General features: G+C 36.1%; 1 protein-coding gene across 1 annotated transcript in view; it reads left to right on the forward strand.

Annotated features, from left to right (window-relative positions):
* Tmeff2 (transmembrane protein with EGF like and two follistatin like domains 2) overlaps positions 1–7676 on the forward strand; it is a 287134-nt gene extending 279458 nt beyond the window's left edge. The window contains exons 8-10 of the mRNA XM_008835604.3: positions 1209–1332; positions 2956–3114; positions 6931–7676. Of these exons, the coding sequence (XP_008833826.1) occupies positions 1209–1332; positions 2956–3114; positions 6931–7027 (380 nt within the window). The 3' untranslated portion in view covers positions 7028–7676. The remainder of the gene's footprint in view (positions 1–1208; positions 1333–2955; positions 3115–6930) is intronic.
* The last annotated feature ends 5145 nt before the right edge of the window (positions 7677–12821 follow it).

A 12821-nucleotide genomic window follows, 5' to 3' on the forward strand; every position in this document is an offset into this window, starting at 1 on the left:
TGTGTGTGTGTGTGTACAGATGTGCACGCACATGAATAGGCCAGAGGGGGCTGTCACATGTTCTCCTCTGTCACTCTCTACCTTATTCCTTTGAAGCAGGGCTTCTCACTGAACCTAAATCAAAAAGGGGAAGCCCACAAGTAGGAGCAAATCTTCTCCTTCCACCCTGCCCCCAGGGGCGGAGGTTACAGGCATGCATGGGACCACACCCAGATTTTCATATAGATGCTGGCATCCAAACTCAAGTCTTCATGCTTGCACAGAACCATTGCTTACTGAGTCATGTCTTTATCCCCAAACTTTTTTCATTATAAAATGGACATATAAGGAATCAGGCAACCATTTACTTAGAGATGGTATTACAAATATAAAGGAAGTAAATATATTTGAACAAATAAAAACCAGAAAATATATAAATATCTTTATAAGACCATTAAGAAACAAAACTTGCTAATGACAATGGAAGGGGTTTCATTTTAGGGTATAAAGTGTTTTCTTTATCTTAAGTGTAAATTTCCCAAAGCATTCTCAACACAGACCAGTTAGCATGTACTAAAATATGCTTAAACATTGAGTGTGTACTGTGTGACTGTCTACATAAGTGATTCTAAAACAACATTTGGTCTTTCAATTGCTTTGTTGTGGCAATAAAAATATATGTATGCTAGTCAAAAGATCACATTCACAGCATATTTTTTTAAAAGCCTGACAGAATGCATTTGTTGAAATTTGCATTTGGTTTGGAAAATGTTTAACAATTGAACATGGTCATATTTTAACTTTTAAGCTCTCATGTTGAGAAAGTATCAAGGTATTTCAGCAATTTAGTCTCAGGGGCATTATGCTGGACTTTGAAATTCAAAAAATAGACTATTTCTTCTTGGGTTATTTTATGATCAATGTACAGTCTCCATGCAAGGAAAATTAAAGCTGACAGCTCATGGACACATCACTGGCTGTTAAAGATGTAAGAAATTACATAAAAGCATGAAAAGCACTGGATAATTTTGCAGTTTCTTCTCTAAACATAATTGTAAAGACGTCCATCTTTCAATTCTTTCTCCCCCTTTCTTCTGAATCACGGCCTTTTAGTTCTTACCCTTTTAAATAGGTTCACCTACTGTAGCTTTGCTTCTTAATGTACTGGTTGATCTTACTGCACAGAGAACGCATTTACAGGGGGTGCTTGCTTTTATCTGTATTCACAGAAAATGCTAACAAATTAGAAGAAAGTGCCAGAGAACACCACATACCTTGCCCAGAACATTTCAATGGCTTCTGCATGCACGGGAAGTGTGAACACTCCATCAATATGCAGGAGCCGTCTTGCAGGTAATGTTTTCCCTCTTAAACCTTTTAAATGTGTGAAGTGAAAATGCAGAAACTGAATTTTAAGTGTTTATGGAGGATTGGCTGATAATCTACTAGAATGAGTGGCCAGCAGCAAAATTTCTCTGCTTCTCCTACATACACTCACATACATGTAAATCATAAGATGCATATATGCCTTACACACTCAAATTCTATGCAACACGTGACTTTATACGCTTCTGATATATTGTACTCTGCATAAGATCTTTAAAGACACAGGCTACTTGTTGTTTCTCACTACTGTTTCCTCTGAACATAGAACCATGTTTAGCACTTCTCACTAAGCAGTTCTCAAATAGGTGAATGTTACTTTGGAGAGGCCATCATTTCCAAAATCTTCAAGATTGTCTACTAAATATTATCATTCTTGGCTTTGTTTGGCATTCTCTCTCTGCTATACATCTGCTCTGTACGGAGCCTTGCGTCATAAGATGATTAGTAGACGTATATCCACAGTTTCATACTCAGAAGAGACACAAAGAAATTGCTTGTCTGGGTTTACTTTATAAATACCTGCTGAGTATGCATGTCTAGAACATATAGTAATTATTTCTGAAATGGAAAAGTGAAAATGGAAAAGGAAAGTGTATTTATATTTAAATTAATTTACAACTAGCACATAGATGAAATAAATTGCATTATGATATATAGATAACAGCAGTACTGTTTGTTCTCTCTCTCCCTCTCTCTCTCTCTCTCTCTCTCTCTCTCTCTCTCTCCCCTCTACTTAAAACTGTCTTATTTACCTGTTTCCTTTCACAGTGCTCTAGTGCCTGCCTTCCCATAAAACCAGACAGAGCAAACATAACACTGAGAGAACGCTACTGCCTCTCCTTCCTCAGCAGAGTTATTCAATTAAACCCTTTAGATACACACAGCAAAGAACTCAGGGTACAGTTGCAAGAAATTCAAAGCAAGTGCTAGAGTAAAAGCACAACAGAATGACATGTTGGTCCCATTTAGTATATTTCTGTAATGGGGGTTAATTTCAGTATGCAGATTATCTACCTGAATGTCTGATTGGGAGGCTGGCTGGGCAAGGAGGGCCATTCATTCTCAGAGAAAGCCTATGCTCATCATAACCATAAATAAATAAATAAATAAATAAATAAATAAATAAATAAATAAATAAATAGCAAAACAATTTGTGTTAGTCCAATGGGAAAACCTATGCCTTTCCTCTTGGCTGTTCAAGTGTTCCTATGATGAGGAGATAGGACTCACAGACAATGGATGGTTACAGACCATCAAGAGACTCAGTCAAAGGGATCCAATTTAAGAAAGGAAGACTGATGCTGACTCGGTTTGCATACTTGCATTGCCTACATCATAACTTTTCTGACAAAATGAATCTTTCCAAAACAAATGGCTTTATTTCCAGAAAATTTAAGAAATGGCATTTGCTGTATCTCTGATTTTAATATTTTTTAACATTGTAACAATAGTATAGATGATGTTTTTTAAAAATTAACCTTATTTTTTGTACCATGTTCTTAAACAATAAGCATACATGCTCACTTAGGTTAAGAAAATAATTAAAAGAGTTATGGACCAGAAGTAACTGGATGTTATAATTTCTTCCAGATGTGATGCTGGTTATACTGGACAACACTGTGAAAAAAAGGACTACAGTGTTCTCTACGTTGTTCCTGGTCCTGTACGATTTCAGTACGTCTTGATTGCAGCTGTGATTGGAACAATTCAGATTGCTGTCATCTGTGTGGTGGTCCTCTGCATCACAAGGTCAGTAACTTTATGTGGGAGCTACCCAAACAAAGGGAAGCACCAGTCCTCCTTTCCTGTAACTCTGAGTCTCTTGATGCTCTGTAACCATCCTTTGTCCATGAGTCCTGTCTCCTCATCGTAAGAGTATTTGAATAGCCAAGAGGAAAGGCATGGGTGTTCCTATTGGACTGGCACAAATTGTTTTACTTATTTTTTTGTTATGATGAGAATTATTTCCTATATCTCTGCCATATAATGCCAACCCTTGTTTAAATAGACTTTTCTCTTTTAGCTATAAAAGTACAGTTTTGACTCAGATTGTGAACAAGCCTATTTAAATGATCAATAGATCTTTACCAACCTCAGTATGCCAAATAAGAGCATAGTAGATTTTACATAAGGCATTGGAATGATTAAATTATAGCTATCATTTATAGAATTTATGTTTACAAGTAAAACTGTCAGATATCATCAGCTTTAACACAGTAGGTGTAAACAACAATACTTTTTTATTTTAAGATGATAAGATAAATTCTAATCACAAAATAAAATTAGTTGCAATGAGAAAGATTGTGTTACAATAAATGAAACTTTTGATATATATCATAACACACCTTTATAGCAAATTCCCAGTCCAATCAAAAGGTAATTTTTCATGGAGAACCAAGTTGAAAGAGAAGAGAGGTTTCATACAGTTTCAGCAAGAAATCAAACCACAACTGCTAACTGGTGTCTGAGGTTCATTTTTGAATTGAAGAGTGAGGACAGATTTGTTTGTCTTCCTGAGCATGCAGACACCTGACAGTCTGTGAATCTAATGCATAGTCTATATGCATCCTGAATTCACTCTCCTTTAAAAAGTTCCAAAGAAGTTCTTTAAGATTTTTACAAAATCCAAAAAGATATTTAGACTTTCATTAATTTTTTACCGCTGTACAGTAAATCAGAATATTTCCCCAAAATGTTTTTTTTTTAAGTGAAAAAAATAAAAGAAGTATCTTATCATTAGAAAGTAGAGGCCATCATGCATCTCAGCATTGGTAGGTATTACACTGTCTGCTCTGAGGACAAGTGTGGCATTTGCTCTTGAGAAAGACAAAATGTGGTTCATAAATCCTCGCCTGGCCTAAGGACTTAAGGGAAGATCAGTGACTGGAGCTTTGTGCTGCTCCAAACTAAGTTGAGCTCATCAACTGGACTCTCATGTTTAAAGCCAAGTGAGTCATTGGATTATATGAAAATAGATGTGGGGAACATAAAGATAACTTGACAAACCAAAAATAGTGAGCATAAAAAAAGATAGAAAAGAAACTAAAACACAGAAAACTTTTCTATACTTGTCTAAGGATCTCAGGCTTCCTGTTATACAGGCAATCAAAGAACATTAAAAAATAAAACTCATAATTAATAGCTATAATACCATAACAATTTAATTGCTGCTCACATATTGAGGAAAGCCAGATTTTAAATACTTCAGACAGTGTCTTCAAATATGCTTTTAATCACAGCTACACTCCTATACATAATAAAAACAAATGGAACATAGAGACTATTTTACCAGAAATTGTGTATTTATGTGTTGTAATTGTGTTTATATATTTACTTGTATTTGTGCACAAATGCACATGTATATGCACTTCACAATGTAACAAAGAATGAACAGTTATCCTTACTTTCAAGATAGAGACCTTGATGTATAAAAATGCATCAAATTGCTGATCTTATGCAGCTGAGTACGGAGGACAAAATGGCGCCCAGGCTGTCTGACTCCAGAGCCTTTGCATTTGACCTCTGCTCCTTCTGCCTCCAGCTGGTCATGATTTTGAGTGTTCTTATGCTGTGGACTACCTATGCTAAGCTCCAAATTAGAGTAAGCTATTTTGCTATATTTTCAAGGTATATGGCTTTTTAATTTCATTTTCATGCCAGAACTAAACAAAACTTATTCTCTATCTGCTTGAGAGTAAGAGACATAGCACATCAAATAAATTAGCACTATTATAATGCATCTTATCAATCTTTTGGATTTATAAGGTTGGACCAAAACTTCCAAAGACTTTCCAGGAATTATGTGAATCAATACACCACACCAATTCTCAGGTTATTCATTCAATTCATTCCATTCATTCAAGAACAGAGACCAGGGGCCTCAAGAAATGGCTAGTGGTTAACAGCACTGGCTGCTCTTGCAGAGGACCTGGGCTTGGTTCCCAGCATCCACATGGTGGCTAACAACCATCCACAACTCCAGTTCCAGGGAACCCAATGCCCTCTTTGGAACTCCATGGGCATTGCATGATATGGGTGCACTTACATGCATCCATGCAATGTACTCATTCACATAAAATTAAAGTAATAAATAAAATATTTTTAAAGGAACAGTCTGCTTACAAAACAGACTCCATAACTAAGCCCTTCTCCAACTTCCCAGAAACCTTGCTTTCCCTATGGCCTGGCAACCCTTGTTTGTCAAGACCTAGTCCACAATACTCACGTGCTAGAATATTTACAGAATTACACCTAGCGTGGATCTGCCTGTTCTCTTCAATTTTTTCTTCATGTCTTTTTCGCCTGGTCTCTTGTTTGCTCTAATTTTTTTCTCTTCAATCTATTATTCTGCCTAATTCAGTCCTCATTTTTCTGTTTATATGTTTTTTCAAGAGCCTGCCTTCTTAGGAATATGTCATAAATATGAATACCCATATAGATATGTTCCACAATGAAGAATTGTCCTGTTGAGAAGTTGGATTTTCATCTCTCTCTCTCTCTTTTTTTTTTTTTTTTCCTTTTGGTATCTTTGAGAAAGGGTCTCCCTGTAGCCCCAGCTGGCCTGACCTAGAACTCGCTATATAGACCACACTGGCCTCAAACTCACAGAGGTCCGATCTGCCTGCCTCTGCCTCCTGAGTGCCGGGACTAAAGGCTTGTGCAACCACCACCACACCCAGCTGGATTATCATTTTTTTATCTCTATCTCCCACTTTCTGAGACTGGGATTCCCCAGTTCCATGTTCATTTTGACAGATATCTCACCCCCAAACTACACACACACGCACGCACACATGCACACACACACACACACTTTCTATATATGTATATGTATATGTATGTATACTCAGATATAAATTTCCCAGTGTTCCATAGATCCCTTGTTGTAATATAATATAATAACTTCATATTGTTCTTGTTTGCATGATCAAAAAAAAATCTCATTGTAAGATAAGAATACCAAATCAGAGATTTTTAGATAATTGATTGAATATTAGCGTTTTAGAAAAGTTACGTGATAGGTACCAATTATATCTCTAGCTTATAGTATTAATGCAAAAAAAGATTAGGCTAAATCAAAGCAATATTCCTTTCCATTTACAGATTGGATATTATCATTTGGTTTGTTCTGATATTGTAGGATTTTAACTTGTAGCATTAAAATGTCAATATAACATTCATCATTTAGGCATTTAAGACATAGTTTGCTGAAGACCTTTAAAGTGAGATGCGATGAGCTCATGACTTGCTTGCTTGCATTGTGCAAAGTCTATTCATTGCATAATGAAATGAACTGAATTGAGGAATGACCAGTAGAGGGCAAGGTAAATGTATTACTCTTCAACTTCCACTTCTGTTCTTCAAATCTCAACAGAAGCCTAAAGACAACTCCAAGGAGAAGCAAAAATAACTTTTACAAAGTAACCCCAGATTCTACTAGTAATCAATTTTCCCATCTGAAATACTTTAATAATTTGCTAACCCTGCAGCTTCACTCTGTGACTGTAGGACCAAACTACAGGTAATCACATTGGACTAAGATTTGTAAACTTTCCAACCTTCTAGGAAATGCCCCAGAAGCAACAGAATTCACAGACAGAAGCAAAATACAGGGCACTACAGTTCAGACAACACAACAAGAGCGTCCACAAGGTTAATCTAAAGGGAGCATGTTTCACAGTGGCCGGACTACCGACAGCTTGGACTACACAATACAGTATTATAAACAAAAGAATAAGACAAGAGATCTACACATGTTGCCTTGCATTTGTGGTAATCTACACCAATGAAAACATGTACTACAGCTATATTTGATTATGTATGGATATATTTGAAATAGTATACATTGTCTTGATGTTTTTCTGTAATGTAAATAAACTATTTATATCACACAATATAGTTTTTTCTTTCCCATGTATTTGTTATATATAATAAATACTCAGTGATGAGAAAAAATGGCATTCTTAAATTTGCAGTATTTCATAACTGTAAATATAGTCCATCTAGTACAATCTACACAGGTACCAGTATTGCTTCTTTCTGCACATCTTCAGATGACATATTAGTTTGTACAGGATTCAGTAGTTAGGTTTTGAGTGATTCCAAGATCAAGGGAAATGATGGTTATTGGGAAAGAGAAAGACAATTTTCTTTATTGAGTGAACAAAAAGTATTTCAGATCTTTGAATCATCTCTATTTCATCTACTTTCTTCCCTGTCTTCCATTTTCATTCCCACAGCAGAAAAATATCTCGCATATAAATTAAATAAAAGAAGGGGGGAGAAAGTGTTTTATAACTCAAATCAGAATGTAAAAGAAGATGCTGGTTTTTATTTGGGAAACAGTGCAGAATTTCTCAGTTATGTGCATATAGCCAAAGGATCTGAGTAAGGCACATACTAGGCATGTACACGATGGCAAAATCTATTCTATTCATGTGAGTAGAATTAACAGCTAGCAGAAATTTTTAATTGAACAAATAAATGTGAAAAAATCAAAATTGTGACTTCTTAGAACTTTGTTACATGTATAGTATATACTCATTGAAAAGAAGCTAGGTAAACAGATACCCACATGAATAACTTTATGGCTGAAGAAGCACTGTGATTTGAAAGTGAACTAAGACAATGACAGTATTTCTTGAAAATGGAGAAATGTTGTGAGCATATTTTACATGATAAGAAAGAAAATTCCCTTGAATCTGAAGGACCTCAGCAGAAAGCTATTGTTAATTTTTATCAGATATGAGCAAAGTATTACCACTTTGCTTGGGGAAAGTAAATTGTGAAAATTCTCAAAGAATAAGATGAAATATCAAATCAAATAATTTCTTTATTATCATATACCTTTTGAGTAGCTCCTGTGGCTCATATGGATAACTTAAATAAAGCTTTCTTTGTCTCCTTCAAATGATTTCTGCATGGACTAAAAGAAATGGCATCCCATCCTTTGTTTAAAAAAACACATCAAATCAAAATGCTCTGGATATAAAATAGTCAATGAAAAAAGCAAGGTTTTGGAGGCGAAATTTAAGATATTGTTAACATATAAATAAAGGTGACAATCTAAACAAGATTTAGGACTTAGAAAAATGTGGTTTTCTAGGTTAGTCACAAATTTGAAAAGTATAAACCTATTGACATAACCATCACTCAAGTGTTCCTGTGAATCAGTCCTCTGATATTGTATGTGATAAATTCCTTCTAAACTTCTGCATGGAAGTTTCTTAGTTTAACATGTGCAGAGATATAAGTCACTCTGGTATTCTTTGTATGATAGTAGCTGTGGCAAATAAACCCTTCCTTGTCCTAAAAGAAAAAAATATGCCCTACCTGTAGAGATGCATAGGTTTAAAAGATTCAGTCCACTGACCTTTGCCTGTAAGAATATGAAATGACTTACTTTGCTAGATGTTAATGCATTACTATATGTAAATTATCAAAAACCATAAACCTAAGTGTTGGAAAAGGCCTCAGTACCCTTCTGCCCACATCTATGCTCATATGCCCCATGAACAAATCATTTTAAAGCTTGCATAATGAATCTTAAGTCAGCAGACACTATGTGCTAGGCACTATTTGAGTTCCGGGGGGAAAATACTAATAAAATGTGGTGTCTGATCTAAAGAAACTCACAATCTAGTACTGACATGATCATCCAGGCTCTACCTGCACATTGCTTACCATTTCTGATTTCATACTTAGCACAATTCTACTTATTTAAACAGTTCTTCCTCACTTTTCTGTGGGTTTTTTTTTTTTTCACCTTGACTCCTACTTTTCTTTGCAGAGCAAAAGAACAACATATATTTATAATACAAAGACAGAATTCATGTTTACCCACCTACTCCAGAACACTGCCAAGTGTTTTCTTCTCCAAGCAAACATCCTTAAAGTCCTCTTCTGCACTTCATATGACACAATTTCCACATTCTTCAGGCATCTGCATCATTCTGTCCTGTCTGAACTTGACTCTGTCAATAGAACTATTAAAGTGTAGGGCTCAATGGCACAGTCTAATAAAGTCATGTCATCTGATCAGTACAGTACACAGCAAAACTCACAGAAAGCAAATTTAAGAATCATTTTTCCCACAAATCTGATGTGGAACCCTGAGCAAGTCATTTCACATCTTAGAGCTTAGTTTCTCATCTATAGTCACGCAATCTCATAATTCTAAGCTTGTATACATTGAGGAAAAAAAGACTATATTTTTATTATTGCTATCCAAGACCACGTTAACTATTACAGTTGCTTACTATAAATATAAATTCAAACTGCTTTTAAATAAATTAATAATCCATTTCATTTATTCAATATGCATTTACAACATAGTATACATTTACTGAGGGTCACCAGTTACAGGCATTATGCTAGCACAATAATAAATAAGAGTGAATCCCTACCTGAAAGAAACTCACTCTCAGACCATCCTGGTTCCTGTGTCAAAGTTCTCGCGGGTAGAAGGGGGTGTCTGAGAGGTAAATGAAAAAAGATACAGGAGGTAAAAAGGCTATGCTACTAGTCAGTTCCAAGTGCTGAGGGATCCTGAAGAGGGATACATGATGGTCAGATGTACCTCTTCACAGTGAGGTATACAGAAGGACTTCTTCTCTACATACACCTTAATGTCTTGTTTCTTAGATTTTGAACATTCTCCATGTTCTCCTCATACCCTTGTCTTCAAAATACTCAGAGAAAGTAACAGCTTCTCATGGAGGTTGCTATAACATGCTTGCTAGGGTCTTGATTCTGTTACAGATTTTCTATGTTGTTCCACACTTGCACATGCAAGCCAGTTTTTTTCTGAACCTGGAAGCAATGTGAATCTAGAAAAGCAATGGCTTGCTAATTTCCCCACTTATTCACCAAGCATTTATTCAATATCTATATCGTGCCAAACACATTTCTTGGACTGTGGTGTAGCAGTCAGGTGGGAACAAGTGTCTGTTCTGGAGCCCACACTGCACCAAAGGAGATGCAGTTGAATGCAAGGCAAGAATTTATCAAGCAATAAATTGAAAGTTCTTAAGTTCTGCTCAAAAAATTAAAGATAGAGTGAGATATTTCAGAGTACTGTTAGGCAAGTTAGTGATTGGATAGTTCCAAAGTCAGTATAATATTTAAAATTTGGCCTCTGAAATGAGGCAGATGTGGGTTCAACTTAAGCTCCATTTTACTATCTACTTAACCTTGGGCAATTTGCCTGAGCTCCTTATGCTTCATATTTAAAATGGAGAAAACAGTATCTTCCCCCACACGAAATGGGTGGTATAAGACATAAAAAGGCAATCAATGCTTGGGCTCAGAACAGAGACATGAAAAAAGTAAAACAGAAATATATGGAAATACTTTGTATAGATAGAATAAATATTTATGGTAACAATAAATAGTTACAATAAACCATATTTTATCAGCAACGAGATGCATGATGGGAATCATATGGTCAGAGTTAGACAGAGTCCAGCAATCACAGTCACTCAATGGAGTGCTTCATGTACCTTTGGAGACAAAAATGCTGGCTTTAGTTAATGGGAAATGAAGGGACTATAGAGGCCAAAAGCAATCCAGCTCATCTAAATGTTTTTTCTCAAATTCACCCACAGGTATTGCATCTAACAAGAAGGGTATTATTACCCTTTTCCTTTAAAGTCCTGGTAAAGCTCACACCACTGAACCCCCTGTGTTCCAGACGCAAAATGAGTGAGTCAGTATGTCAGTGACTTTGCAGGACCACAATCTTTATTCTAATGAATCCTTGAGGGGAAGTCAGAGCAGACTATTGAAATATGGAAGAGCTTATCTAAAAGTTACATTAGACTCTGCTAATGTTTGCCTTCAAATGCCATTTCCTTTGCCAAGTCAACCCCACCTGCACTGACTACTCCTCCACAATTACAGTGGACACTTCACTTATATAATTAATCATCTGGATATCAATAATGAAAGCTTTTTCATTGAATTAATTGATATCTTCATATGAGCATCCACAGGAAGCTCACATAAAAGATAAAGGAACGATGAAGGATTATATGAAGTAATGGGATTGGTTTTATAACCAACACATAAATCTCTGACTGTGCACGGCCCTATGAAACCAGTATCAGGAACATATGTAAAATGTGCTCCCCATCCAGTCTCACTCAAGCCTCCTGGCAGTCTCACTATAGTCAGCAATCTTTTTTTTTAATATTTAACATCTTCATTGACATATATTCATTGTACATACAGATGGGTGCCCATTGCTATGCCAACATTACAGTTATGGCTGAATGAACAACCTGACTCTTAACTTTAGTTATAAGAGTGAGCCTGAACTTGGAGGGTGTCTGTTCTAGATTTCTCCTGGAACTGTGCTGCAGAACCAGGTCTCACCTATAATTTTACTCAAAACCATTTCTCCAGCTTTAATTGGGGAAAGTGCAAGCTAGAATCCATCCTTATCAGACAATCTTTCCCTGATATCCCGAGGCCTAAAACATCTCATACATGTCAAGCCTTCTTCTCAATCTTCATTGTTTTCAATGAAGATAGGAGTATGGATGCATTGTTGTTCAGCACGTTACTGGTTCATTTATTCTAGGAATACAACCTTAATTGATATCTAACTCCAGGAATAATAAATGAGCTCACCTGAGTATCCTGTACACTTTTAACTTTTCAGTTATTTGTCACTATTTCTCTTCCATCAGGTAAGAAGTAAAAGAAATAGTATTTGTCTATATTTTTCCAATCCAGGCAGGACAAAAGTCTTAAATGAGTTAATCAGTGAGAAATCAAATATTACAAAGAAAGGGAGAAGGACAGGGGCAAAGCCAGGCCCTTATTCCTGGTTGTTCCATGTCCTGAATAAACATTCCTGTCTTCCTGATCCATTAAAGGCGCTGGCTCCATGGGAGGCTTAGCCACAATGACCACCCTGAGGCAGCAGCTCTCAGGACCCCCACAATCAAAACCATTCTTTGGGGTATATTTTGAGATGGCTTGATGGCCTTCCTCTCTGTGGATGTCTCCTCTCGCTGGGCTTCCTCTCATTCTCAAATGCTAACTACCTCTCTTTTCTTCACTGCAGGAAACATCCATCCTTTGTTAAGGTCCTTTTCTGACACAGTCCAGCTTAATTCTCTCCATGGACTTAGACCTGGAGAATAGGAGTTTTTTTATTTGAGTCCAGCTTTTTATGACCACAAACACAGAGCAATGTCCCAGATTGTCATTATGGTGTATCATATTAATAATAAATATATCAATAAGAGACGTTTCAGTAACCTTTAAGATAAGAAAATATAGATAAGACAAAAATACAAAGTAATCACCCCAAGACCAAGTAAAAATATTCTGGAATTTGCATATGTCATTCAGAATATGTCTGAATACATAGTCAAACTTGAACTGTAAATTAAAATAAAGAGGGAAGTGGAGATAGTTCAGTCAGCCTTGCTATGCAAGCATGAGGA

This window comes from Nannospalax galili, unplaced genomic scaffold, assembly GCF_000622305.1.
Source record: "Nannospalax galili isolate Female #2095 unplaced genomic scaffold, S.galili_v1.0 scaffold115, whole genome shotgun sequence".
NCBI classification, from domain to species: domain Eukaryota; kingdom Metazoa; phylum Chordata; class Mammalia; order Rodentia; family Spalacidae; genus Nannospalax; species Nannospalax galili.